The following is a 26,949-nucleotide window of genomic DNA, read 5'->3' on the forward strand; positions in this document are numbered from 1 at the left end:
ATAAGTGATGATGCCGGGACACACTCGTCCCAGAGACGGCCACCTTGGAAGCCCTGAGATGAAAAGGAGCGCAGGGTATTATTACTGTGGATGACACAGAGCTGGGGAATGGCACCCGTCACCTCCCCCGGCTGCTGAAAAATGCTGCCTGGGGAGCGCAGGGGGGGACACGGCACTGCCGGGGCATGGGGAGGGGGACACGGCACTGATGTGGCCCCAGAGCGGGGCAGGGATTGAGCTGCCCCCTCGTAGCTGCCCAGGGTGTCACCAGCCAGGGAGGTCCCTGTCCTCCCGGTCCCCTCACGGCAGGAACAGCGACCTGCATGTCCCAGGCTCCATGGCTTCCCAGTGACACCACATGTTATTTTGCTTGGCATGACTTGTGCTTTTAAAGCCATGGCGAGGGACAACCCGTCTTAATGCCACTAATTTGAGCCTGGTAGAGAACGCAGCTGGTCCCTTCGCTTTAGGTTTTTGGGCCCTGGGTGACACCCGAGCATGGCTGCGGGTAGGGGCAGCTCCAGCACACCCCGTCCCATCGCTCACCAGCTGCTTGGCATCGCTGCGCTGGCTGCCCTGCTAACGTTCCTCTTGGGAAAGCTGGGAAGCCAGCCGGGACATCTGCTTTGGGTGGCTGCTGAGCCCGGAGCCGGTGACGACGGGTGTGATTTCATGGCCTTTCCCGAGGGGTCTCGGTCCTCTCCGCTCATGCAGCGCTGTGGGGCTGTGGGGCCCTTTTTGCTCTCCCCCTGCCCCTCGCTGCAAGCCTGGGCTTTGTGCCAGACCACGCAGGGGGAAACTGAGGCAGGGGGTAGCCCAGCCATCCTGGCTGGGGCAGATTCCTGCAGCTGCAGGGGCAGCAGCTCTTTAATCCCCACAAATGGGGGTTACAGGAGAGGAATAAACGCCTCAGCACACACGTGTGCAGGGACAAGGTCGTCCCGCTCAGGGTCCCTCCGTTCTCCCTGTCCTTGGTGTCACCACCATGGCCTCAATGTGCTTTGGGAGGGAGCAGGGGGAGCTGGGGGGGGTTCAGGGCACAGGGGGGGCCACACAGGGGCAAAAGGCATCGCTGCCAGGACCGCGGGGCCGGGGGCACGCGCCGGGGCCCGTCCACCCCCTGGCCTCGGGCCTCGGTGCTGTGTGTGCTTTGGCAGTTGCTCAGCGGTGACAGCCCATCCCTGGAGGGATCATTAGTCCTGCCTCATTAAAAAAAGTTACTCACCCTTTAAGACAGAAACAAGAATATCCTGGAAATGCCTCGGTTTGGTGAGTTCTCGCATTAAAGGTATGATCGAAATCAAGAGGGCGGCTGCACATGATGCTCGCCGGCACGTGGGGCAGGTGAGATGCTCGGGCAGCAGCCTGGGGTTGCCGCGGACTCTTGCTTTCCCCTCTGTGCCCGGGATGGGTGGCCATCACCCGGCTTCTGGGCTGTGGCCAGCACCTCTCCGTGCTCCCACCCCTTGGGCTGGGACGGCAAAACTGCTGCTCTCCTCCAGTGAGGACAGAGCCAAGGTCTGGCTTCGTCCATTCTTGCCAAACCCTCCTGCTTCAGGGTCTCCCCACCGGCTCCGCTGCCCCGGGGACGAGCCACCGAGAAGCCCACGTGGGGTACAAGGATGGCACGCGCCCACCCAACCTGCACCGCCATGGGCACCGTGGCATCCCCGGCCACCTCGTCCTGCCCAGGGACCCCTCAGCAAGGTGGGGGAACCCCTGCATCATGGTGGCCTGGTCAAGTCCCCAGCCCCGGGGCCATGGGGGACCCTGAGCTTCAGGTATTTTAAGCAGATGAGCAGCTCCAGCGATTACGCGCTTGCTGGATGGCGAGGGGGTGAGTCACGGCCTCGTTGAATCAGAGCTTTAATTTGCAGCGATGAAACACGCTCCCATTGCAATCACCCAAAAGTGAGGAGCTCCGGCCGCCCCGGGGCACCCCTGGCCCTGGGGGGGTGGGGGGGTCTCGGTGGCGGGGAGAAGGTGGAAGCGCTGCTGGGGCTGGGAAGGTCTTTCCTGGGGGATTTTCGGGTCGGGGTGCAGCCCCTCACCCGGGCACTGCTTTGAGCCTCTTCCCTGTCTCCGGTCGTGGGATGCTGGTGGGACCCGGCTCCTCTCCGAGGGCTTGGCTTCAGCCCCAGCTCCTTGGGAAACCCAGGGAAAAAAAATCACAGGGCTCAAATGTCCCTGAGCCCCCTCCCCTGGGGATGGAGCCATTAGCCCCCCAAAACCCCACTGCAGGGCAGGCAGGGACCCAGGACAGGCAGGTGCTGCCAGACGCAGGACGCCTGCCCCTTCCTCCCCGGGGGCAACGCACCGGGCTCGGGGTGGGCAAAGCTGCGCCAAGATGCCCGGCTGGCACCTTTGGGCCGTGACAGGGTGATCCATGCTCCCTGCAAAAGGACCTTCCTTTTGCCTTCTTCCTCCTGCAAAGTGAGAAAAACAGCTCTTCTCCTCCCAACACACCCTCATGTCGGTGCAGCCCCTGGCTCTGCTGAGCCTCTGTCTTTGCCAAAGCTGGGAATGGCTTAAAGTCTCCTCCGGCCGGGGCTCCACGTCTCTCCAAGCCACAGTGGGAAGGCGAGGGACAAACCCTGCATCCCAACAGCGATGGGGATGAGGTCTCACGGCCGCCTCGTTCACCTGGGACGGCCGGGACCCTGTGGCAGGGGTAGGAGCCCGAACAGCTGGAAAAACCCCCACTAAAAATTAACATTAATTTATTAGAATATTCATGATAAAAACCAAGATTCTCTTTACATGTGTTTTTTTTTCCTTTTTATACAAGAGAATTTTCATTGCTTTTTTCCTCCTGGAGACAGAGCAGGGCAGGCAGGCAGGCGCAGGCAGCGACGTGGGCTCACGCCCCAGCATGACGAAGCCACGTGGATGCCGGTCCCCCGGGGTCCCGGTTGGGACGTGGAGCGGGTGGGCGCACGGGATGGGTGCCCACCAAGGCAGCGGGGCAGAGACGACGCGTGGCAAGGCACGGCGCGGGGAGGGGGGCGACGAGCACCCCGTGGCATGGGAGAGGCAGCACCCGTGGCAAAGGGTGGCACGTGGGGGACGAGGTGACACGCTCGAGCACGATGCAGGGCACCCCCGAGCCTGGGGAGGGCTGTAAGTCAACTAAACACCCAGCACTCCCTCCCAGCCAAGCCTTGGGGAAAGATGGGTCCTTCTAAACTCAGGACACCCAACACCCCCAGCCGTCCTCCTCGGTGGGGGGAGACCGTCCCCCTCCTGCCAACCTCTGGGCCCCAACGTGTCCCCATGCTGGGCGAGCCGGCCCCCAGCTCTTCCCCAGCTCCTTTCGGTTGCAGGGAGACAAAAATAATCCCCCCCCATGTAGCAAACGCAACCCCTTGCATGCCCCCTCCCTGCGCCCGGGGAGCCCGGACACCATCTTTGGTTAAGGAGCAGCCGGTGCTGCTGCTGCGCAGGCACGGGGCGAGGGGCTGAGGCTGGCGGAGGGTCCCCGTGGGGACGAGTGACAGGTAGCGGTTCCAGGAGGAATGGAGAGGCCCAGGCTTGCAGGGCCACTCAAAGCGAGGGGGGACCCAGCTCCCCCCTTGCATGGCTATAGGATATTTATTTAACAAGACCTGGCGTGAAATGCAGGGCCGGAGGAGACGTTCCCGGGCGGCAGCTGGCCCCGTGGGGGAAGCGGCCAAGGCGGGGAGCAGCGGCACGAGCCCCAAGTCCCTGGGAGGGTGCCGGGTGAGGTGGTGGGTGCACCAGCCTCGGCACAGAGCCTGGCTCCCGTCTTCCCATCTCTCCACTCTGGAGCAAGGCGAGGGGGCAGGTAAAACACAAGCCGGAGAGAGGCGAAGCTGTGCTGTGGGGCAGCCTCCACGGACACCCCCAGCTCCCCGGCCAGAGCCCACCCCGTGCCGGCCGCAGCCGCTCCGAGGAGCCGCTCGCAGGTCCTGAGTGGGTGGCCAGCCTCCGGGAAAGCCCTGCCGGGGCTGCGAGGCACCTGCAAATCCCAGTCCCGGGCAGTAAATTGTCCGTCACCCCCAGGCCACGGCGGCCGAGGAGCCTGGTGCGTCCCGGGCGCTCCTTCCCCGTTCCTTGGGGCCAGCCCATGGCTTGCTGGGCACAGCTGTCCTGGCAATCCCAGTCCATCCAGGACGGTCTCCCCTTCCCGAACCCGGTGTGTAGTGACAGAGGAAACCAAAAAGGAGAGCAAAGAAAGAACGAATGAAGAGAGAGAAACCATATAGAGGCGCGTGAGGCTTCGCGCGCCAGCTGCTACTGCCCCTTGGGGATGAAGGGTTCCCCCTCCTCCGGCTCCGGCCGAGGCCCCGGGTCGCTCAGGCATCGCAGCATCCGCTGGTTGCTGGGGCTGTCGCCGGTCCCCGGAGTGAAGACATCATCGGTACCCGGGGAGGAAGGCTCCTTCACCCGCATCACCAGCCCCTCCTCATCCTCCTCGGGCGAGGGTGGGAGGCCGCCGCAGCCCTTGGGCTCCTCGTTCATCAGGTCCACGGACTCCGGGGACTGCGGGGAGGCTGGGTCGATGGTGATGATGGGCAGGTTCTCTGAGTCCGCCTTGGGTTCGTAGGCCAGTGGGTCTGGGGAGGCAGAGAGGGGTCAGGCAGGGCCCATCTCACCGTATCATGAACAAACTGGGTCAGGATAACCTGGGGAAGGGAAGGGGGGGTCTCAGGGGACCCCCAGCTGATGCATCCCAGATGTTTGGAGCTGGGATGCCCGGGCTCACTCTCTCTCCAATTTCCAAGTCTGCTGTTTAATTCCTTTTTTTGATCTCCACATCCCATCTGGAGCTGGTCCAGCCAGCCCAGCCCTGCTTCCCAGGATTTTGCCGTTTGCAAGGGGTGAAGCTGCCCTCTGCCGATTAACTGCCGGCTCCGCAAGCGCCAGCAGCAGCGTCACCCCCCCCCCCCCCGTCACACCCTGTCACACTGTCCCCAAAGCAGGGGAGGACACACGGGACAGGAGGAACCAAAGATGGCAGAGCAAATGTGTGCTGGAGAAGCCGGGAGTCCAGGGGTCTTGGGGCTGAGCACTCCTGGTCCTCTCCCCTGCAAAGGGCAGGGAGAGGCATGGCCAGAAATATGGGTGTGTTGATGGAGCAAGCCGGGCTCCACCGACTGGCCAAGCTCACTTCCAAGCTCACTTCCAAACTCACTTCCTAGTGGGAACTGTGCCGGGAAGCGAGCCGGGTGCTTCTGCTCAGGCAGAGCTCGGGCTCGAGAACTGCAAACCCCTGGGGCTTGGCTGCCATTGCCACAGGGGAGCGGGATGGGGACGATCGGGGCTGGAGAGCCACAGCGGAGCTGAGGGGGTGCAGGACAACACAACCTCCGAGTGTTTCAGCACCAAAGTGCCGGCAGCGGCGCTCCCTCAGCAGCTCAGTCCCACCTACCTGAGCCTATGCGAGCCCGGGACATGGTGGGCGAATCGAGCTTGTGAGCCGGCACCGTCAGGTAGTTGTTCATCTGGAATTGGAGCACAGGGACCGTCTCCATTGGAGTGGCAAGGGTAAATGGGGAAGGGGAGGCAAGGAACTGACCCCAGGCCACAGGGATGAGCGAGAAGCAGCAGCGGGATGCAGAGGACACGTGCATGCATCCTCCCAGCCGTGCTGCAAGGACTTGCTCAGAGCCTGGGGCGATCAGAGGGCCCCCAAGGCGTGGGGTCACCCACTGTCATCTCAACCTCATCCCCCTCCCCATGCAGGACACCGATGTCCTTCCCAGGTTGGGAAGCCCTCCTCGGACCCCCGTCCTCCCCAGCAAGCGGCAGCATCCCTGCTCCAGCGTCCCCTTGACACCTTCTGTTCCAGCTGCCGGGCCTTCTGCCTCCGCAAGAGCATCTGGTTCCAGGCTTCCTCGTAGGGGTCGGCCACAAGCGTGTGCCGGTTGTAGGATCGCAACTGGGAAAAGGCCCCAAGCAGACATGTTAAAAAAAACACACGGAAAGGCAAAGGAAGGTCACGGCACCCGTTTCCCTTGGAGATGGATGAAACAACCACCAGTGGGCAGAGCACGTCCAGGCAAGCGGGTGGCTCGTCCCTTGTGTGCTACCATGGGATGCCTGATCTGGACCCACTTAGCCCAGCGAGGGTTTAAATGCTTGGCTCAACCACCGACGGAGGCAGCCTCCCCCTCAGCACTATCCCAGCACCATCCCAGGAGGAAAAGCCTCCTGGGGAGGGAGAGCCAGACCAGGAATACGAGGGGCAGGAAGGCAGGGACACCAGGGGTGAAAGGCCCAGCTGGCTCTGAGGGCTTCTGGTGGCAAGTGGTCCTGGCCACCCCCACGGAAGCAAAGGGTGTATGCACGGTGCCAGGGGACACCTTACCCTCTGCCTGGTTTTCTGCAGGTTGTTGCGAAGGATTTTCCGGATCTCCTCCTCCTTATCCTTGGACAGGGCTGGAAGGATGCGCTCCACAGGAAGGGTCTTGGGGTTGATGTTCCTGCGTGGACAGACAGGATTCAGAGTGACACTGTGATGGCCACGGCAGGGCCCAATGTCTGCTTGACCTCCGGCCACTAGCAGGGAGCGCTCAGCCTACGCCAGGGGCCCGTCGGAGGCACAGGGCGGCCAGGGCCGGGGAACTCACTGGATGGAGACGGTGGAGACAGCGGAGGGGATCTTGCCTATGCCCCCACTCTCCACCAGCTCGATTGCCTGCTTCATCTCCATCTTGTGATAGAAAGCGATGAGCTGGGGCTCCTTGGACCGCTCTCCCGCAATCAGGCACTTCTTCACGTACTTCTTGTTGAAGCGATTCAGCCTTCCCGAGGACGTGGGAAAAGAAGGAGCAGCGACACATCAGACCTCCCCCTGCCCCGGCATCCACTCCCCGCTCCCCATCGCTGGCCCAGGCCAGCAGAAGATGGTTTGGTTCCCACCAGCGTGGGTCAGACAAGGCTTCCCTGACTCCCTCCTGAGCCAGGCAGCCTCCAAAACACCCAGCAGCTGCTCACACCTACAACGGATGGTCCCGAGCTCCTGCAGGGACCGGCCACTGGCAGTTCCCACACTGCTGTGGGCACGTCGTAGGTGGCGTGGCAAAGGCGTGCAGCCCTGCAGCCCCACTTACACCCAACTCAGGGCCGTAATTTATCGAGGGGAGTGTGTGTGTGTGTATATCACAGCCCAGGGAAAAATCCAGCACAGGGCTGGAAAACCTGCCAGGTGGCCATTCAAACCCTTCCCCGTCTCGCCCATGGATCCCCTGAGTCACCAAACCTCCGCACTCACTTGTCCTTCCAGTGGTGATGCCCGTAGTGACCACAGATATCCTCGATCCCTGTCAGAAGGTGATCCAAGAACTGGAAGGGAAGGTCCAAGGCGTAAGCAGCTCGCAGGGTTGTTGCCCACCCTCTCCCCACCCCGACACCCAGGCTGACACAGGGGTGAGGGCACTCAGGGGGTGCAAAATCAGGGCTGTGGGTCCAGGATGGGCCTCAGGAGGGCAGCACGGTCCTACGCAACCGGGCTGCTGCTCTACCAGGCACAGGGGAGGTCTGGGTCGGAGCGGGCACTGGACGACACAGATGGGGGAGAGCCCTCGCTCCGTCCCCCCTTACCTTGGGCACTGATTTAGGGGCAGCTCCCACTCTGTAAACCCGCCTGGTTACAGCGGTGGAGGTGGCAGAAGCAGAGAGAGAAGAGGGCTAAGGTGGCGAAGAGAAGCGCGCGGGAAGAGCCGGCCGGGCGCAGTGGGTTACCTGCGTGTGGATCTCTTCGTTGATGGAGCGCTTTGTCTCTTGCTTCTTCTTCACGGCCAGCAGGTCCACCAAGGGCCGGATGGTCATGCCCTAGGGAATGGGGAGGGTGGGTTAGACCTCTCCCCAAGGCACATCGGCGGGAGCGGGATGGGTTCAGCACAGCCGAACCACGGGGCTCCGCATTGCCGGTGTCACCTGGCAGTCTCAAGAGCTTTTGGAGAAGGGGGACAGTGACAGGGTCAGGGATGGAGGCTGGGGACGTGCTCCTCACTCTCCGCACACACTTGCGGCTCACTGAATAACCCCCTTTCCCTCTGAAACCACACCATGACCACCCGCGTGCCACCAACCTGCACAAAAACTGTGAAGAAGATGACCGTGATGATGGCTGTGAGGAACATGTCCCTCATGCCGAAATGCTTATAGTCCAGGAGGTAACAGAGGGAGAAGGCGATGGCTCCCCGCAGGCCCCCGTAGGCGATGATGAACTGGTCCTTTGGTGTCAGCTTCACAATTCGGAACTTGTTGATGAACCAGGTGAGGACCAGGACGCCTGGGGGAGCGGGGCAGGGCCTCGTGTGAGCAGACGGTGAAGGATGCCCTCCAGCCCCAAAGCGACCCCCCCCCCCCCCCGCTCCTGGCAGCCCAGCTTGCAGCGCAGTGCAGTGTCACCCCCTCAGGGCCATGGGTGCAGGTGGGTGCTGTCCTGCTTGCTCAACCCAACACCCCTCATGAGCTTCAAACCCACATCTAGCACAAATGTGGCCTTAACCCCAACTTCCCACAAAGCCAACCACCGGCAAGGCTGATGCCCACGGTGGAGCAGTGCCAACCAGTCAACACCAGTCTCCCCACCAAGGCAAACTGGGGTCTCGTGGCCCTGAGAGTTGCCCATCACCCAGGACCGTCCCCAAGGACTTTGCCACCACACTGACACCTCACCTAAAACCCTCGCAATGAGGCAGAAGAGGAGCGTGCTGATGACAAAGGTCCAGTTCCAGTAGTGGTGGCCAGCCACGGTGGAGACACCCAGGAAGATGAAGATGAGGGTTTCGCTCACGCTGCTCCACATCTTGAGGAAATACTTGATGGTCGTGTGGGACTTGTGGGAGATGTTGGCTTCCACATAGGGCCGCATGACCACTCCAGAGGCGATAAGCCTAGGGGCAAGGTGGGGGCACTCAGCAGCCATGGGGACATGGGGACAGCCCCAAACCCTGGCCCTGCAGCAGTGTTTTGTGCTCTTATACCAAACCCCAGAGCAGGACAGGGCTTGCAAGACATAAGCAATTATTCAAGGCCTCCAGAGAAGGCAACACGAGGTTTCTCCTTCCCCTTGGCAGGGCAGGAGTAAGCATCAGAGGCAGGCAGCACAAAAACATGTCATCTTGAGTGCCCAGCAGGCCCTGCCTGTTACTGTGTGCCCAGGAGAATGGGCAATGGGCTGCCAGTGCCCTGGGATCTGTGGGACAACTAAAGAGAGTCACTTCCCTCATCTGTCTCCCTGCATATCCCAGCCCAAACACACCTCTGACCCTCACTGGGCAGGTACTGGCCATGCTGGGACAGCCAGAGGGCTGTGGTTACACCAGACTAAATCCTCCAAACGGTCCTGGGGGCAGGAGGGCATCTCATCCCACCCGTGCCCAACTCACGCCATAATGCCGGAGAGGTGGAAGAGTTCAGCAGAGAGATACGCCATGTAGCTGTAGAGGAAGACGAAGAGGGGTTCGATGACTCGGATGTGGGAGGTGAAGCGGGATGTGAAGGCAGCGATCACCCCATAAATGACGCCCACGAAGACACCGCCCAGCGATACCACGAAGAAGCTGAGGAAGCCGAGGATGATATCGATAATGGTCACCTGCTCGAAGTTGGCAAACTCCTCAAAGAGGTGGTAGAGGACCTGGGAGGGAGAAGGGAGAGGGGGGTTCAAACCGCCCCGCTGGCAAGAGGCAGCCTCATCTCAGAGGAGACCTGCACGGGGACCTTCCTTGGGAGAGCAGCAGCAAAGGGAGCCAGGCAGGTACCCAGCATGGCACACCTGAGATGAAGTGTGCCAGTGCTTGGTGACCCCAAGCTGGGTCCTGTGCTTGACCAAGTCTCGTGCCAAAAAAAGCTGGTGGTCCTTTGCTGTGTGAGACGCAGACCCATAGGGACCACCTCCCCGTCCTCTGTGGCTCACAGCGACATGGTGCCATCAGAGATGTGTCTGGGACAGCTCTGCTCTCCAACACAGCCCCAACCCCTATCCTAGGAGGGGCTTCGGTCAAGGTCTGAATCAGCCAGAGACTGTTTCTGTTTCCCAACGAGCAGGTCAGGACAGATCCAGGCTGGGGGACACCTGACAGCCGCATGGAGAGAAAAGCCATCTTCTGCCCTGTTCAGCCCAGAGCACAGCCCAAACCCTTAACGCAGCTTTGTAGCTAAGAGGGCAACCTTGCAGAAGGAGCCCACCCTGGGCTGCATCGCCTTCTCCCACCCCCAGACACATTTCCTGGAGAGATTTTAAAGCAGAAGCTGATGCAGGTGTGTCAGGATGGGAAACGGGCTTTAGGGCATCCTGCAGGGATGGCAGTGCTTGCGAGCAGTGGGCAGGTGAGGTGCCAGCTCACTGCCTGCCAGGGCTGGGTCCTGGGACACGGGCAGGGACAGACGTGACAGCAGAAGGCAAAAGCATTCCCCAGGGATGGGAGCGGGGACACAGACCCTGCAGGCAGCCCCTCTGGTCAAAAGCGGGGAGAAGTGCCTGGGAAAAGCCCTGTGGTGCGACAGCACGTTCATCGTCACCAGGAACCTCGTCAGCAGCATGCTGAGCAGCCAGCTCCGAAGCGGACAGCTGGGATATGGGAGAAGAGCCAGGAAAAAGCAGTGGGTTAGAAGTAAATTTAGAGGTCAGCTCTGCAGAGAGGAGGACACCACGCTGACGGCCAAGCCAGCACCTGGACACAGACGTCCTTTGGAAATGGCATGGCCCCAGAGCGGGTGTGGCCTGGCCCCCGAACCTCCCCAAAGTCCCTGCAAAGCTGCTGCTCAAAGACTGGGGCTGAGGGGTGACCCAGGCGGGATGCCAGCCTGGCTGCAGCCCCCGCAGCTCCTCTTTTGCCACGGCTGGCCACGTCCTGCCCTCCCACCTCCTCAGTGCTGCAGCTGGGGGACAGCAAGGAAGACCACATGAGGAAGGAGACAAGAGGGAGCAGCTGCTGCATGGCAGTGCTGCCTGACCCAGCGCCAGCCCCTCCACGCTCCCGCTCGCTTCCCCTGGCAGGACAGGCATGAGCACGGCAGCAGGCAGCAATTTCATCCAGCAGAGCAGATTCCCAGGAGACCAAGGCACTGGGCACAGTCCTGCTCTTCACTGAGAGGCAGTAGCTGGCTGAGCACATGCTCTCAGTCTCCTCAAACCACCAAGTAAAATGCTTCACCTTAACCCACCTCTGCGGTGTTTTAAGCTGCTATATTTAGCTTTGCACCTGCAAAAGGTTAGAAGCAAGCAGAGCTGCCGCAGCTCAGCTGGCAGGAGGCACCTGGCAGCTTGCAATGACCCAGTCTATGGTTCTGCCCACAGGGCTTGATTGATAGCTGCCAATCCTGGTGCCACCACCCAGAGATGCTCCACCAAAGCGAACCCCATGCCTTTGGCCAACCCCCCTCATCCACTTACGACAGTGACGGCGTCGTTCAGCAGGGACTCCCCGAAGACCAAGATGTGGAGCAGCTCGTTGATGTGGATCTCCTCAAAGACGGCCAGCACGGCCACCGGGTCCACAGCCGAGATGATGCTGCCAAAAAGCAGGTTGGCCAGGAGGCCAATGTGGTTCAGGCCGGGGCCGCCGAGCTGGCACACAGCATACATCAGGCCACCCAAGAAGAAGGCGTTCCAGAGCGTCCCCACCACTGCGAAGATGAGGATGGTGCCCAGGTTCTCAGTGAATTGGCGCAAGGGGAGGAAATAGCCGGCATCCAAGATGATGGGTGGGAGGAGGAAGAGGAAGAAGATGTCCGACTTGAGAATGGGGGGCTTTTCACCCACCCCTTTGATGAGCCCCCCAACCAAAAGGCCCACCACGATGAGCAGGCAGCTCTCAGGAACGATGTTGGACACCGAAGGGATCACATGGAAGCCTGGAGAGGAGGAGGAGAGAGCAAGACACACGTTAGCTACATGAATGGAGGATGCTCTCTGCAGGAGGACACCCCCGTAGGAGCCAGGGACCAGTTCCCAGCCCTCACTGCACTCTTCAGGATCATTTACTCTTTGCATGCCTCAGTTTCCCCTCCTAACCCCCTTCTTCCCCATGGTCCCAAGCTGTAAAGAGGAAACTGCAGCTTCACCAGACCCACGTACCCTGGCATTGCTTGATCTCAGGCCAGAAAATAACAGTGAGTCCCAGTTCAACAGGCAGCAGCCACCCTCTGGGCACCCCGGGGTCTCTCAGGGGACCCCCAGGCCCCCACGACAGCCGTCTGCGGCACAGGCAGTACTCAAAACACAAGCTGTCGCTGGCTCCAGCTCTTCCCATCGCAGCTACTAATCCCGAGCGCACGTAGGCACTGGCATTTACCTCCCGTCAGACAGCAGTCTGCCCACCCAGGCGCCGTTACACCCAGCGTGCCAGGCTCTGGCAGGAGGCAGCAGCACAGTGCCCGTCCCTGGGCGTCCCTGGGTGTCCCTGACACAGGGGACAGGGAGGGAAGCTGATGCTCGGTGGGTTTGAGGATGCAACTGGAGCAGCTCCTTATTCCCCCTCCTGCAGCTTCAGGAACAAGCTGGGAGGTTTTATATGGCCAGTTGCAGCAACACCTGCCTTCCCTGCAGGCAGGGCTGCTCCTGGGCACGGAGCAGGGACAGGACATATCCTCATGGTGCAGGGCTATTCCTTGGGGTGCAAGGTAAGAGGGAACTTGTTTTCCCCTTTGAAATCCCAGCACGACCCCAAATGCAGGTCTCTGAGCCAGCCGAGACCCGCTGGGATGACATCCACCACACATCCCACAGCCCTGGCAATGCAGGCATCCGCCTGCAGGTCGGGCAGGTAGCACGACGCCAACCAAAGCAGCACTTCAGCCAACGCACCGATACCCACAGAAGGATTTTGGGTTCCCTGGATCCTCTCCCAGCCTTTATAATTATTATTTTGAAGTGAAGCACATTTGTTCCCTGGCAAGGGAAGCGGTTTAAAATAAGGAACCCTGCCTTGGCATCCCGTGTTCCTCCATTCCTTCCGGCTGGGCGGCTGTGCCATCTGCACATCGTTTCACAACAGATTAAAAAAAACCCCTCCCTAACGAGCCACCATCCCGCTGACGATCCGGAGCCGCTCTGCGCCGCGGCGAGCCCCCTCGCCCCCCCCCCCGCCGAGCCTGCAGGGACCACATCTGCGCCGCGGTGCTGGCTCATCCCTCCTCCACCTGCGCAGCCGAGTGGGGAAGGTGCCGCATGAATCTGGCTCCAATGGGAAAAGCAGCCGCTTCCACAATCCCTCCCTAAGGACAGGCAGTGATTCAACTACCGGCCATGGCCATGTCCACGCACAGGTCCCCAAGGGCAGGATTAGACCTCAAATTGCTACCTGAGCTGCAGGCGCTGCCTCCGGCATGGGCAAGCCCAGCACTGCAGAGGCTGGAGGATTCATCACACCCAAGGCTCCACGCAGGTCTGGCCGTGCCATTTTGGCAGTGCCCAGGTGGCTCCGATGGGTCTCGGGTGCTGGATCGATGTGGGAAGGAGTCTGGTTTCTACCTTGGCTTTGCTGCAGCGGCACCGATCTCTGAGCAAACTGCTCTGTGGCCTTTGGGTTCGGACACGAGGGGAAGCCGGGAGGAAACGGGAAGCATCCGAGCTTTCTCCCAGTGCTCTCCCAGTGTCTGGCCACCGGCATTCAGGGACATCCTGGTCTGGATGCGGTTCCTGATTTACCCCCACGGGATTTTTCTTCTGTCTCTGATCTCCCCAGAGCCCACGTAAGTGCTGAGCACCCCAAGGCAGCCCGGGCAGGAGCTCCCCATCAGAGGGGAGGCGATAAATAAACCCTTTTCCAAGCACAGCTCATGCAAACGCCAGGAACAACCGGCCCTTCCAGCACACCGGGCAATTGCCCGTCTCAGCATACGCCAGCCTTGGCCAGAGAAGGTTTAAAGCCACACAAGCAGCGAGAAGCCTGCAGCAAATCAGTTTTCGCTTGCTAAGTACGTTCAATCATGAATAAAACACAAACACTAACAATTAAGCATCTCACTTCTTCCCCACAGGCCCCAGGATCCCATTAAACTGGAACATTCGCGTGCTGATGTGAATTCAATGTTTTAGAGCCTTTTTGTAGGGCCCTAAAAATACACTCACACGGGCTGCATGTTAATTATGCCTTTGATTTCGCTGAATCTCAGCCATTTTTTGCTCCCTGCTTTCTCCACTCAGTATTTTTAGAGCACTCGAAAGCTCACCGGTACCAATCTGTTGCTGGGATCCTGCTGGGATCCTGCTCTGAGTGCCAGGCCAGCATCCCGCTTCGGGGTGGGGATGATTAATGGGAAGAAACACTCTCGCCGCAGGGGCAATGCCAGGCAGGGGTGAACCGGTCCGATCCCAGCTCTGCGCCTGAATTTCTCTGCTGGAGGAACACGAAGGCTGCGGCAGGATGCTGGTTGATGAGGATGCCCGGCCACGGGCACATCCAGGTGCAGCGGGAAGGGGAATAAGTTTTGATAATAGCCTTAATAATAACAATAATAAGCCTTAATAACCCCCCAGGCTCCTGCTCCTGGCTGCTTTAGTAAAAGGTTATTAGCACAGCAGGTAGCCGGGCTGCTCGCCTGCCCAGGTACCTACTGCTGCCACCAGCCTGTCCCCAAATATGTGGTGGCTCTGCTGCAAACTGGGACTCATCTACTGCAGTGGGAGCTGCAAATCCTCTGCTGCCAGCGCAAACCCAGGATGAGCCAGGAGGCAGGGGGGGCACAGCGAGACCCCCAGTGCTCCTTCATTTTCCTCTGTTAAGCAGCAAGTGCTTCTTGCCGCAGCAGAAGGGCAGGAGCCAGCATCCGAGAGGTCTGCCTGGCTGGCAGGGCTGCGCTGGCTGCACGGGAAGCACTTCCCTAAGGAGCGAGGAGCAGTAACGGAGAGACAGTGCCTGCACCAGGCGTACGAGACTCCCGGCACGCTGCTGCCAGCACACCCTGAATAAACAAGTGATGCAGGAGCAGAGGGGATGAGGCAGCTGGTCTCCGGCACATCCGCATCCGGAGGATGAGCAGGGATGCGCAGGAGTGGGCAGGCGAGTACATGGAGCAGCTTTTCCCATGGAGAAGCACCCACTGGGTTTCAGCTGGTTTTCCTGAACCCCACCAGGAGGGAAGTCCCCTGAGACCCCATTTCCCTGAGAGCAATCCGCAATCCCCAAATTACCAGCACGGGGCACGCAGAGTCCCCCAAGTTTCTTTGGAAAACAAACTCCATGGGAGCGGTTCCCCTATCAACAGCATCAAACTATTAAAAGCAAGACCAGTTGAGTAAACATCAACCCCAAGAGCTTGAGCAAACAAGGAAAAGGAAATCCAAAAGTTAATAGTTCCTATTAAAATGGTTCCTCGCCCACATCACGCACCCCAGCTTGCATGTGCCCAGCAAGGCGAACAGAGGGATCGCTCTCTGCTGGTGGTCAGCTCTTCCTCAGGTTAGGGCAGAAAGGAGCTGGGGAGTGGCTTTCCAGTTTTAACCACATTCTAAGCACTTGAAGGACAGGAGGAAATCATCATCCTTCAAATTAAAGTGATTTTGGCCAAGGAAAGCTGTTGCAAGGCGATGCTCGTGCTGCAAAAGTTAGCTCTGCAGCTTTTGAACATCAGTTGTCTTCATTTTGGTGTCAGCAGATTTGCACGGGGCCATTTCTACCCAAGTGCAGGCAGTCGAGGGCAATATCAGGAATTTTCCCCCACTAACTTCAGCGGTGGCAAGAACCACCAGTGTCTGCTGGATTGTGCAGCAAGGCAGATTATTTTTCCCCTAGGTGCATAAAGCAGGCTTGTATTTTGGAGGCTGTGGAAGCTGAACGAAGACACCTGAGCACGGCCCCAGCAGAGCCAACCACCTTTGGTCTCCAGACTTTGCAAGGGCCAGTCCTTGCCCCAGGAAACGCAAGGACTCTGATTTCAGCTGCTAAAGGTTCATCCCCACCCTACCAAGGGGGAGCCAGGCTGCTTTTCCCAAGGCCCTGGTTGCTGGCAGATGCAGTGCCATGTAAATATTTACTCCCAACCAAACAGCTTGGGAGAGACTCTGACCTACGTGTGGCTTTTTCCTTCCTCGGCTGTATCTGGGTTACCGCAGCCCCAGCGCACGGGTCGGATGCTGTGCCTGGCGTTATATAAGCTCCATCCAGCAGCATCTGCTCCTTCGTTGCCTAATGACTCAAAACCCACCATATCTGATCTGCTTCCATCCTCAGCCTGGGCAGGAAGAGCCTGAAGGGATATGGAGGGAAGGGACACAGAGGAAAGGGTGCTGGGCACCCAACCCAGACCCAGCATCACCACCCAAGGAGATCACTGCTGTCAAAACGTGCTGGGTCCCACACAAGCATTTGCCTGAGGCGATGTTTCTTGCGCTGCAGCTAAAGTAGAGGCAATCTCCATGCCCTGAGCTGCTCACAGCAATTTGAAAACCCTCTCACAAGGCCAGAAGGGGATGATTTGCAGCTCTCAAACCAACAGTGCCTGTCGAGGCGGCTCTGGTGCTGGGAACCTACTGCAAAAGGGAGCAGGGAGCAAACCCCTTTGCTCAGCCCAGCCTCATCCCACAACAGAGAGCCCCAAGGACCAGAGGTGCTGTGTCCTACAGCAGCTATAAGGTCCCGTGTCCTACAGCACCTATAAGGTCCCCTCCCTCCCCACCTGATGGCATTTCCCCATCCCACCCATGCAGGACTTCTCCCTTCGCATCACCCTGGCCGCTGCAATACAGCTCCACATGGCATGGGACCCAAGGTCAGGCTTAGTCAGAGCTCTGGCAGTGCTCCCCTAATTTTAAAGACCTCTCTCAAAGCAGTGCGGAAAGAACATTTTAAGAACATTTTAATCAAACACTTCAAAAGAACACATATGATGAAAGAAAGGACGCAAACATCCTTTCACGCACTTCCCTGCTCCAGGCCAGATCTGGGAGACATCTGTATCTCCCACTCTGGCTCCCAGCGTGGGGACATTGCTGGAGTCGGAGCTGTAAGAGCCCCTGCAATCCCCATGGCCCTGAAAAACACTGGTGTTCAGAGGCAATAAATAGAAAATAAAATTTTAAAAAAATTATATATATATAAATATATATAAATATTTATATATATATAAAAAAAATATATATAATGCTGATGCTGGAGGCAGCCTGCACCACGAGACGGCGTGCCAGCCCTGGGGACTGTGGGGTTCCCCCTGGCCCCCAGAGCTGCCGTGCACTCGTCCCCATGAGCCAGACCCACAGCTGGGATTGCCATCAGCCATCACATCCTCCTAGAGCTGCAAATTGAATTTGGCTGGGATTAACGTCCCCTCCTTTCATAGGAGGAAAAGAAACATGAAGGAGGAGGGAAGGAAACCCACTTGGTTGGTGTTTGAGTTGGAGCTGGGTAAACAGGGGGAGAAAGGAGGGAAGGGAGCACACAGCATGGCTGGAAGGGCTCGGCACATTCATGGTTAAGCGGGATGCTCCTGCGGCTTCACCCCGCTTCCCAAGCGCCCACGCATGGGGAGTGTTGCAGGAAAGCCAGGCTGCTTCCAGGAAGATGCCTGGTAGCTAACAGGAGGCACAAGAAATGAGAACGGTTACAAAAACACCCCATCCTCCCAGGCTTCAGAAGTTTATTAGAGCAGCTGCAGGCTCCAGCAGGCAGGCGGCAGCCCCGAGAGAAATTACACAATTATTAACCAGGGATTAGACAGCTCTTCCACCCCCTGGATGATTTTTTCTGAAAGAAGGTAGATGAGGCATCAGTCTGGGTGAGGGGGTGGTGAAGCCCCCCCCCAAGTGATGCTCGCTGCAGCCCCAGGGACCCATGGGTGCTTGTTTGGGCTGCAGGGTGGGACCGAGCGGCCGCGTGGCTTGGGTGCGGAGCGTGCTGCGGTGCTGGAAAAGCCCTGGGAGAAGGCACGGGGTCCGGGAAGGAGGCGGTGAGGGGGAGCAGGCATGCTCAGAAGAGCTGCCCTTCTGAAGGACACTGCAGAGAGCACCGGCTGAAGGAGACACACGTGTCTCAGCAGCACCAGGGCCCCTCCAAAGGCCACTTTAACCCTTCAGAATACCAGGCTGGCAGGGTCCGGGTGGGCCACACAGAGATACAACGGCCCTGTGTCATTAGCAAACCCGTGGACCCGGTGACGAGGGATGCAGGCAGCTGAGGACATCTTCCCACGCTCCCGTGGGACACGGGGACCACGGAGAGCCCTGACATGTGGATGCTTTGCTGGATGAGCCACAAAGTCATCAGCCAGGGGGACTAGTCATCTGCAAAGCCATTACCCAGCACCATCCCCTTCTTCTTTCTCTGCTTAGAAGAAATAGCTGGGTGGGGAGGAGAGTTGGGGCTGGGCTCCAGGGTCTGCAAAGCACAAAGATCACTCTGACCTGGTTTTCACACTCTGTATTTTGGGGTGGTAGAGGGTCAAGGATGTGGGGCTAAGCCCCAAGCAGGGTTAAAGCCCTGTGAGGATGGCAATGCAGGAACCGAATGTTTTGCAACCGGCTCCCAGGGGAAAACCCGTCTCAGGTTCCCAGATTTTGGCCGCAGTTTCTTTCCATTTATCCCCTTTCCTCCCAAAAAACGTGCTGGGTTTCTCTCTTCCCCGGCTCAACCATCGGCTGCTGCTGCAGTTGCCCAAAGATCAGCCGGGCTTTGCTGATTGCTGGTGGCCTCCAGCACAACCCTCATGGGATGTCTTGTAGCTGCTGGGAGCGTGTCTCAGCCCTGCTGTGCAGCCTCCCTTGTAAAATGGAGTCGGATCCATCGACCTGCCTGCAAAGACAGGGAGCGAGGAGCCTGGGGAAGGGCACGGAGAGAGAGCTGCATGTGCCCGGCACCGGCGCAGGTACCAGATGTAATGGGGAAGTCTCGAGGGAAGGGGATGAAAATTGAACTTGCTGAAAAGGAATTAAATAGCTGGTGATTTACACCTAAAAATAGAGCGAGGCCACGGCTCGTGTCACCCTGCAAGGGGAGGTGGTAAAACCATGATACTTAAATTACATCCATTGCGACTCACAAGCTCCAACGTCACCACCTGCCCTGAACCTCCAGCCCTATCGAGCACCAATGCGGCTTGCCCCGGCAGCCGCCCCGCCGGGACGGCACGTGTGGGGGCCCTGCTGCAGCTTGGGCTTTGCCAAACCCTGTTCTGCTTCACCATGGAGCAGGCAGGGTTTTAATGCAGGTCCAGGTCTCCTGAGTGCTCTCCTGCAGCTCTCTCTGGGCTGGTTTCAGCAATTTGGGTTGGTTGGGGCAACCTTTAAGAGAAGCATCCATTGGCCTCAATGACCGGAACGGAAAAGTTTTGATTTCCACTCCAAAATGACATTTCCTGGTTAGAAGTTGACTGCTGTTTTTTTTTTTAAAGACACAGGTACAGAAAGAGCTCCTAAGCAAAACAATTTCCTCCAGATCAAACCAAATGTTTCATTCAAGCCTCATTATTTTCTTGTTGCTAATTACGGAGAAAAGCCAAGAATCAGGAGTGTAATTAATTTATACTGCTTTTTGTGACTCACTGAGTTAATGCAGATACCACACAGGGGCCACACAGCCGGCACCCACCCAAACCTCGCTGTGAGCTTGGCATGCAAAGCGAGCACAGGGAGAGAAGGGAAAAGCAAAACACCTAGCCCTGATTTTGGGGATCACGCTTCTGTACCCCAGCCACCCGTGAGCAGGGGTCTGTGACCAGCCCGATACGCAGGACTCGGGTTAAGATTCATAGGCATCCAGCACTGTGCTGCAGCCTCCAGACATTTTTAGTCTGCAAAAAGCGGGGATCGAGTACAACCATTTTGTTTGCTTTAAGCAGGGCACATCCGCATGGGATGCAGGTGGGGAAGGAGATGAAGCCCCGTGCTGCACCCAGGCTGGGTCCCCGCGGGGTCTGTCCCCCCTAACACAAGGTGCCCAGCACAGCCCAGCTGCGATCGTGGCCAACTCCCAGACCTCAGTTCTGAGCTGAATTGCACACAACGCCCCTACAAGTCCCGTTGCTGCCGTCAATAGCCGTTAAGACCCGTTGCTAGTTGCCAAAGGTATGGTTTTATTTTCTCTCGGTGTGACGTTACCATCCCCCTTGCCTACAGACCTTGCTCAAACAGCTGGGTCCCACCTCGCAGCCGCTGAATTGCCCCTTGTTTTCCCTCTCTTCCCCCCACACTGCAAACAAACCGGGGGCAAATGGAAAGAGTTGCCTGCAATGGGAGACCGAGAGCCGCCTGGTACAACCTCCAGCTCACTCAATCTCATCTATTCAGCCCTAACGCCTACGGCGAGGCAAGCGTGCATGAGAAGGTGACCTGCCTGGACCCTGCCTGCTTTGCAGAAGATAAGAACAGTGTTGATAGCATCAGGCCAGCCCACAAATGAGTCAAAATGTGAAAGCTACAGAACAAAAAGCAGACAGTGTCAGGTACCAGTGTGCAACAGCCTTGATGCAGCTTAGCCAGTCAGCCACAGCAACTTGCACTGGCCTGGCCCTGGCAGACCTTGCAAGGACTCGTGCAAACCGGCTTGGTCAAGCCCTTAAAGTACAGCCACGTTAGCAAAAGCAGGCAGTCCCGCTAGTGCAGCATCACAGCACCAGGGAAGAGCCCTCCATCCCAGGCAAAGGGCAGATGGCTTCTCTGCGTCTCTATTGCCAGGAGGGGCTGGCAGGGGGTTTGCAGCAGGGCTGCTATGTCTGACGGTTTCCCAGTTGCACCATCCTCCCGCAGCAGCAGTTTGCAGCCAGTTCCCACTGGCAGGCCCTGAATAAATTCTCCGATGGGAGGGGAGACGAGTCTAGACACCTTGCACCCCTGAGGCAGCTGGAGAAAGCAGACACGCACTTGCCCTTCCCAGATCCCACTGTCCCCTGGGGACCTTTGGGGAGCAAAGCCCATGTGCCAGAATACGATAACCAGAGAATAATCTGCAGCCAGAGCCTTCCTCCTCAGGAGGATGCTGAGAGCTCCCCACACCCCGTGCACACAGGGGATGGATGCCAGTGCATCAGCAGGAGTGATGCTGGTCTGGCACTCTGCAAGGTCAAGGGGCCAAGGAGAGGTGCAAGGCTGTGCTATTTCATGCCTGGAGCCTTTCAGAGAGCAGTTATTTAGAGCCTTTTCATGCATTTCAGCTGCTAGGATAAGCAACGGCCGTGGGGACTAGCGATAAGGGGAATGGGTCCGGCATGTTGTCAAACCAGCCATTACGGCAGGGCACGGAGGGGAGGGTGAGCAGGCGGGCACCGCTCCTCCCCATCCCGCACCGGCCGCTGGCACGACACGGCTGGGAGCGCAGAGGGCGAGGAGCTGAGCTACGCTGCCCACGAATCTCTGCGCAGGCAGCAATAGCCATGGCAGGGCAAGGGCAAAGCCTCTTCTGGTAACCCAGTGCCTGTGGCAACTTCACGTAGGAATGTGCCTCTAATCCTCACCGTCGTGCCAGGGCCATGCCTTCCCCTGGGAGCACCTACTCAGCCCCCTCCTGGGGCTGCTAGCTCTGCCGAGGGCCGTACCAGCCGTGGCAGGCATTGCCTGGCTCCAAAGGGATGCAGGGGTGCCAAATTTCACAGCCTGTCAATGCAGCCCCCTCCCAGCCATGAGCAACGTCAGCAGAGAAATACCCAAGGATGATGACGGCACTACCAGGAAACCACAAGGTTGTTCCTTTTGTGTAGGGCTGGTTTCGGTGACGCAGAAAGGTCCCAAAAGGATAAGCAGCCTGGGGAACACAACCAAAAGCATCACTGCATCCTGCAGCAGCTGGAGTCATGAGCTGCATGCAGATGAGCCCAGCTCCCTACCTGCCCTGACACCCCCCCAGAAGCAAAACGCTCCCCTTGGCAAGGAAAATCTCATTTTCTCTGCCCAGAGCCCTGCTGGAAGGTCGTAGCGGAGGATGCTGCTGCGCTGCAGCCAAGTGAAACACGGGTGTCGCGGGACCTCGATGGCAGCGCTGCAGTGCTGCAAAGCGGGAGGAGGATGCAACGATCCCAGGCGCGCAGGAGAGCTGTGAATCATCTGCAGGCACCCTGGATATCAGCCTGCCAGGATGGGCGGACCCCCCTTGCAGAAAGCCACTGTATACACTTATAAACAAGCTGTTTACGCAGACCGAGAGAACTTCAACAATAACAAGAAGAGAGCTCTTCCTTGGGGCCCAATCCAGGCTCAGCACCAACTCGCCCCTCCAGCACAAAGCCGGGGGCAGGGGGCTGCTCCTTGATTTGCAGTTTGCCTGCTCAGCTGTTCCCCCATCCAAAGGGGCTGTGTCCCTCTCTCTTCCCAAGCACCCGGCATGAGACAGCTCAGGAAAACCTTTGTATGGTCCAACACTCGGTGTTCCCTGCAGCTCTGCAAACCAGACAGCAAACGTTTGTGCTGCTGAGCCTGCAACTTCGCAGACGTGTGCCAAACAGCCAGCAGCAATTCCTCCCAATTAAACCTTGCTGCCCTGACCCAGAAGGTCTGGTCAGCCAGGCGAGCCAGCAATATCCCGAGCGTTGCCTAATTCTCCCCCCTCCAACTCTAAAAGATACACTAATTAATTAAGATCAACCCAAACTAAACAGTTGGCTCCGCTGTGCTGCATGGAGCAGCTTGCAGCAAACTCTAATTGTGGCGCTGGCATCCATCACTGGGAAAGGGACTCATCCTGCTCCCCGTCTGCACCGCTCCACCTTGTGTTTTACTTGCCTTAGGCTTAGGTGTAGGTTAGGCTTAGGTTTAGGAACCAGCCTGGCCAGGGTTCCAGCCCAGCCAGCACCTCCCTGCAGAGCTGGCCCTGACCTGGGGTACCCACTGCAAGAGCCACGTTCAGAGGAAACCCATATCCAGGAGAACCTCCCTAAAACAGGTAGAGGAGTGCCAAGTTGCAGCTGCCCTCGCAGGCAGGGCAGGGCAGGACAGGAGCGACTGCTGCCTCCCTGACTCACCCACCCCTGATTCAGCTGGCAACTCACAGGCAAGCCCTAAAAAGCCCATTTTTTCCCCCCGTGTACTTCACACCGGGACGCCTGCACGGCCCCACGCGTAACGGAAAGCGGCAGCGCAGCCGGCAGCCCAAAGGCAGGCTCCCGGCAGCTCGCAGGGAGGACCCGTGCAGGCAGATGTCCCCGAGGGCTCACGTTGTGGGAAGTGATCACAACAGCAGCCTTTTGGGACCAACATCCTCCTCTGACCAGGCTGGGACGGACCACAGCCTGCCGCTCGCCCAACGGCACCTTGACTGGCTTAAGAGAGCGCTGGTGAATACAGCAGGGAGGACAGGGAGGACAGCATCAGCCTCCCGGGAAGAGAAAGTGCCCATACACTACCATAATGCACCATGACAGCAATCTACAGACGCGTTTAGTAGAAACACTTGAATTATTTTTTTTTCAAGAGCAGGGAGAACCTATGCAGCAAAAGCACGTACCCTCATTTTATCTCTGAAGCACTCACAAGAAATTAACAGATCAATTGGGAGTCTTTTATAGAGCTGGTATTAATTTCCTCCCAGCTGTAAAAAGGAAATGAGAGACAAAAGACATTAAATGGACTTGCCCAAGTCCCCAAGTGAACGGCATGAGAGCTGGCGTGAGAACCCAGCAGCTCCCAATTTCCAGTCCTATGTTTAGATAATGCTTCTCCTTCAAACCAGAAGAAAAGCCAAGGACACCCTGCAAGAAAAGCAGATATTAAGAAAGACCTAATTGCTATTAAAGACTGAGAAACCATGGCGCCTTGGACTGTCACCCAACAGCTACAGCATTTCATGTAGGGAAGAAAACACGGAGCCAACTGGAGATGCTGCTGGAGCAAGCAGTGATGGCTTGGGAGGCTGCAAGGCTTGGTCCCATCACATTTTGAAGAAACCTCTTCCAGATCCAGCTGTGCACAGCTGTGAGCAGAGCAGCTCTCCTCCACCTCTCTCCAGCTCCAGAGCTGCCCCAGGACGAGATGCTGCAAAAGCCAACGTTCTCCTCCAGAGGAGCTTTGAGAAACCAGTAGAGGGTTTGGTGCTATGTGCCAAGGTGGCTATTAAAAATCTCCGGTGACTCGCGGGTACCCCAGTAACCCCGATCCCCGCTGACTACATTCCTCTAACAGGCACGTTACAAAGCCACTCCCAAACCACAGGCTGAGATTAGCAAACCTGTTTAAAGCCTTCAGGCATGCTCCACGCACGGTTTTTCTAAGGTGGGACTGTATGAATCTTTACCAGCCTGTGGCATTCACCCAGCAGGAGCCAGGCACACAGGTACAGAGGTGCACAGAGACAAACTGCCATGCAAGTTTCTGCTGCTGTTGCTCCAGGACTCATTTTGACTCTTCTCCACCATCTCTGGATGGGTGCATCACGCAGCCAAGCCAGCAAGGCTAGGCTCTCCCTGGCACAGATAGTTTACATCAGAAAACTGAGTTTCCTATAGGGCAACAGCATCCTCATTTGGGTTTATATCCTTCAAAAGCATCAGAACAGTGACAGCAGCTGGAATTGAGCATTTTGAGGAGGTCTAATAAAAGAAGGTCTAGAAAAACTGCTTATGCTCCAGGGAAAGGGGCTAGGAGCTAAACATAACCAGTCACCAGCCATGCTCTTCCCAGATTGCTTCAGCTGTCGCAAGACGCGCTGGATGCCACGAATAGCTGTGTTAGGAGGGGTCAGCACAGCATGTCTGCCTCAAGCTGGGGGAATTCTACAATAAAACCCTCTGAGTTACTTTCTACATGGTGCAAAGCTAAACTTCACTCTGTTTAATGCAGATATTGAATTGTTCTGGAGCAGAAGGTACTCAAGGTAATGTGAAGCGACAGTCCCTGGTCACCTAAAATAAGGCTACAGTCTGGTCATCCAAAATAAGGCTCCAGTCACTCTCCCAGCTCCTTGCCCTCAATCACATGGTGCAGCATTTAATACACGTTTCCTGCTGGCCCTCGAAGTCGTGGGAAGAGTTAAAGCTGAGCCAGCCCGAGGTGACCACAGACAAACTCCCCAGGCAGAGCAATGCCAATCGCCCTTCCCAGGAAGGGCCGATTTCCTACCGGGAACATGCGCAGGAAAGACAAACAAAAGCTTTTCAGGAAATAACCTGTTGGTCTCCACTCCAATGGGAGGGAGGAGGTAATTGCAATTATCACTGATTACTACTGGGCTTCGCAAACCCAGACAAAGCAACACCACTCGTAACACACGCCAGCGGTGAGTCGAGAGCCAACGCGAGCACCCACTCGCCTTTGCCTCTTCCCCAGCTTTTGGCAGGAGCTGCCGGCACACGGAGACCCCACCGGCTAACCGCAATGCTAGCGAGACCCAGGGGCTGGAGACCTGTCCCCGACAGATGCCGTTTCAGCCTTCCAGCATCCCCCTTCAGCCGGGATGCAGGCGATGTTATTTCACACCCAGCCAAGGTAACAGAAGTGCTCCTGGGAGCAGATGCTCTCCCCTCTACGCAGCGCTTCACACACAGGAGAGGAGCCCATACATTGCAAAACACATCCCCCAGGGACCGAGGCTGACGTGGGAAAAGCACTCCCAAGGGAAACTGAGGCACTAGCAGGGCTGGATACACCAGCTCTTCTCTTTAAAGGCCTGTGCGTGCTTAAGTCTGCGCCTGTGGCATTTGTGCTGTTAAAATCTCCAGCACTGGGGTGGGAAGCTGTCTTCTCTCCAAATACATCATTAAGATTTAGCATGTCGTGACTCTGAAATGCAGAATAATTCCAGGCACTGAAAAAAACTCACTGCAAAAGGGAGTCTGCTTCTGCAAATGTGCATCTTGCAGGTTTGATAGAGAGAGGGGAATTATTTCCCTACCAGCACCCTCTGTTAAACGGAACTTAAGAGCTGTCCCTTGAGGCTGATTGTATTGCGACTTTCTGGAGACAAAGACCATTGATGCTATGATGTTTATGAGTCACTCCTGGGCAACCCAAGAAAATGCATTTGTTCTCTTCCAATTAAAAAAAGTACTTTGCATTCTCCAACTTTCCACTCAGGCATCTCAGAATATCACCCCAACTTCAAACAAGCCTTTGGTCAGTCCTGCCCCTATCAAATCCACCATGCAGGTGAGTAAGGCTTTCTTGGGAAGGAACACCAAGCCATGGGGTGATGTAGAACCAAAGGTGACATAGCACCAAAGGTGACATACCATCAACTTTATTCTCACTATTCCACACCAAGCAATGATCAATCTTTGATCTCACCTCTTCTGACAAGCATGCAGCAACGTGTGTGTGCATGCCCATCTGTAGAGCTTTTAATTTCATTTCTTCCTTCCCAAGCAGAAACACTGCTCGAGGAAAGAGCAGAAGAACAAAACATGACAAGATAGCCATCCCTCAATTAACACACAACTGGAAGACGTTGGGAAATTAAAGAGATAAGCAAGATATCAAACGCCATGTAGAATAGATGGAGATCATACAGCTTGCCTAAGGCGGTATATTGGCTGGCATTGTGAAGCGAAAGGACCAAGCGCTTGGTCCAAGTCAAACCATCGCCACAACTTCCCTGCTCCTCTGCTGTTCCCTTTGAAGCCGGCCAGCCCAGATTTCAAAACACTGAGGCTGTCATCAAACCTACACCAGCAGCTTTGAGCCCCGACGGGCGAGAAGAAACTGCTGACAACCCAGGCAGCCCAGCGAAGCAGCGTAGGGGAGAGGTGTAACCCAGCTCCATCTCCTCTCAGCAAGGCTGTGTTTTCACAGAGTATTCCAGATGGATTTCAGTTTTTATTTGAACAAATTAAGCCTTGGGGACCCAAAAGAGGAAAAAAAAAAAGAAATCAAATGTTTACGAGACAGCTGCAGTAATTTATCCTCATTATTGCTTACTTTTAAAGTTTCCTCTCTCGGTACCCACAGCTCCAACGATGCTCTAGTAAAGGACCGACTCCTGCATGACCCTGGCACAGTCTCTACAGCCCCCATCGCCTCTGCAGTCTACAGCCAAAACCCAGGACTTGCAGGAGGGAAAAGGGAAAGGATTATGTTAACGAAATACTCTTTTGCAAGCCTAATGAGCTTCTGGTTTATAC

At 57.3% G+C, this 26,949-nt stretch overlaps 1 protein-coding gene across 1 annotated transcript in view; it reads right to left on the bottom strand.

Annotated features, from left to right (window-relative positions):
• Positions 1 to 2,703: 2,703 nt before the first annotated feature.
• Positions 2,704 to 26,949, bottom strand: part of SLC9A1 (solute carrier family 9 member A1) — a 31,393-nt gene continuing 7,147 nt past the window's right edge. The window contains exons 2-12 of the mRNA XM_030039842.2: positions 11,372 to 11,832; positions 9,363 to 9,613; positions 8,650 to 8,867; positions 8,058 to 8,260; positions 7,708 to 7,797; positions 7,238 to 7,308; positions 6,594 to 6,767; positions 6,332 to 6,446; positions 5,801 to 5,902; positions 5,393 to 5,465; positions 2,704 to 4,577 (exon numbers count right to left, since the gene is read on the bottom strand). Of these exons, the coding sequence (XP_029895702.1) occupies positions 4,255 to 4,577; positions 5,393 to 5,465; positions 5,801 to 5,902; positions 6,332 to 6,446; positions 6,594 to 6,767; positions 7,238 to 7,308; positions 7,708 to 7,797; positions 8,058 to 8,260; positions 8,650 to 8,867; positions 9,363 to 9,613; positions 11,372 to 11,832 (2,081 nt within the window). The 3' untranslated portion in view covers positions 2,704 to 4,254. The remainder of the gene's footprint in view (positions 4,578 to 5,392; positions 5,466 to 5,800; positions 5,903 to 6,331; positions 6,447 to 6,593; positions 6,768 to 7,237; positions 7,309 to 7,707; positions 7,798 to 8,057; positions 8,261 to 8,649; positions 8,868 to 9,362; positions 9,614 to 11,371; positions 11,833 to 26,949) is intronic.

Source organism: Aquila chrysaetos, chromosome 16 (genome assembly GCF_900496995.4).
Source record: "Aquila chrysaetos chrysaetos chromosome 16, bAquChr1.4, whole genome shotgun sequence".
NCBI classification, from domain to species: domain Eukaryota; kingdom Metazoa; phylum Chordata; class Aves; order Accipitriformes; family Accipitridae; genus Aquila; species Aquila chrysaetos.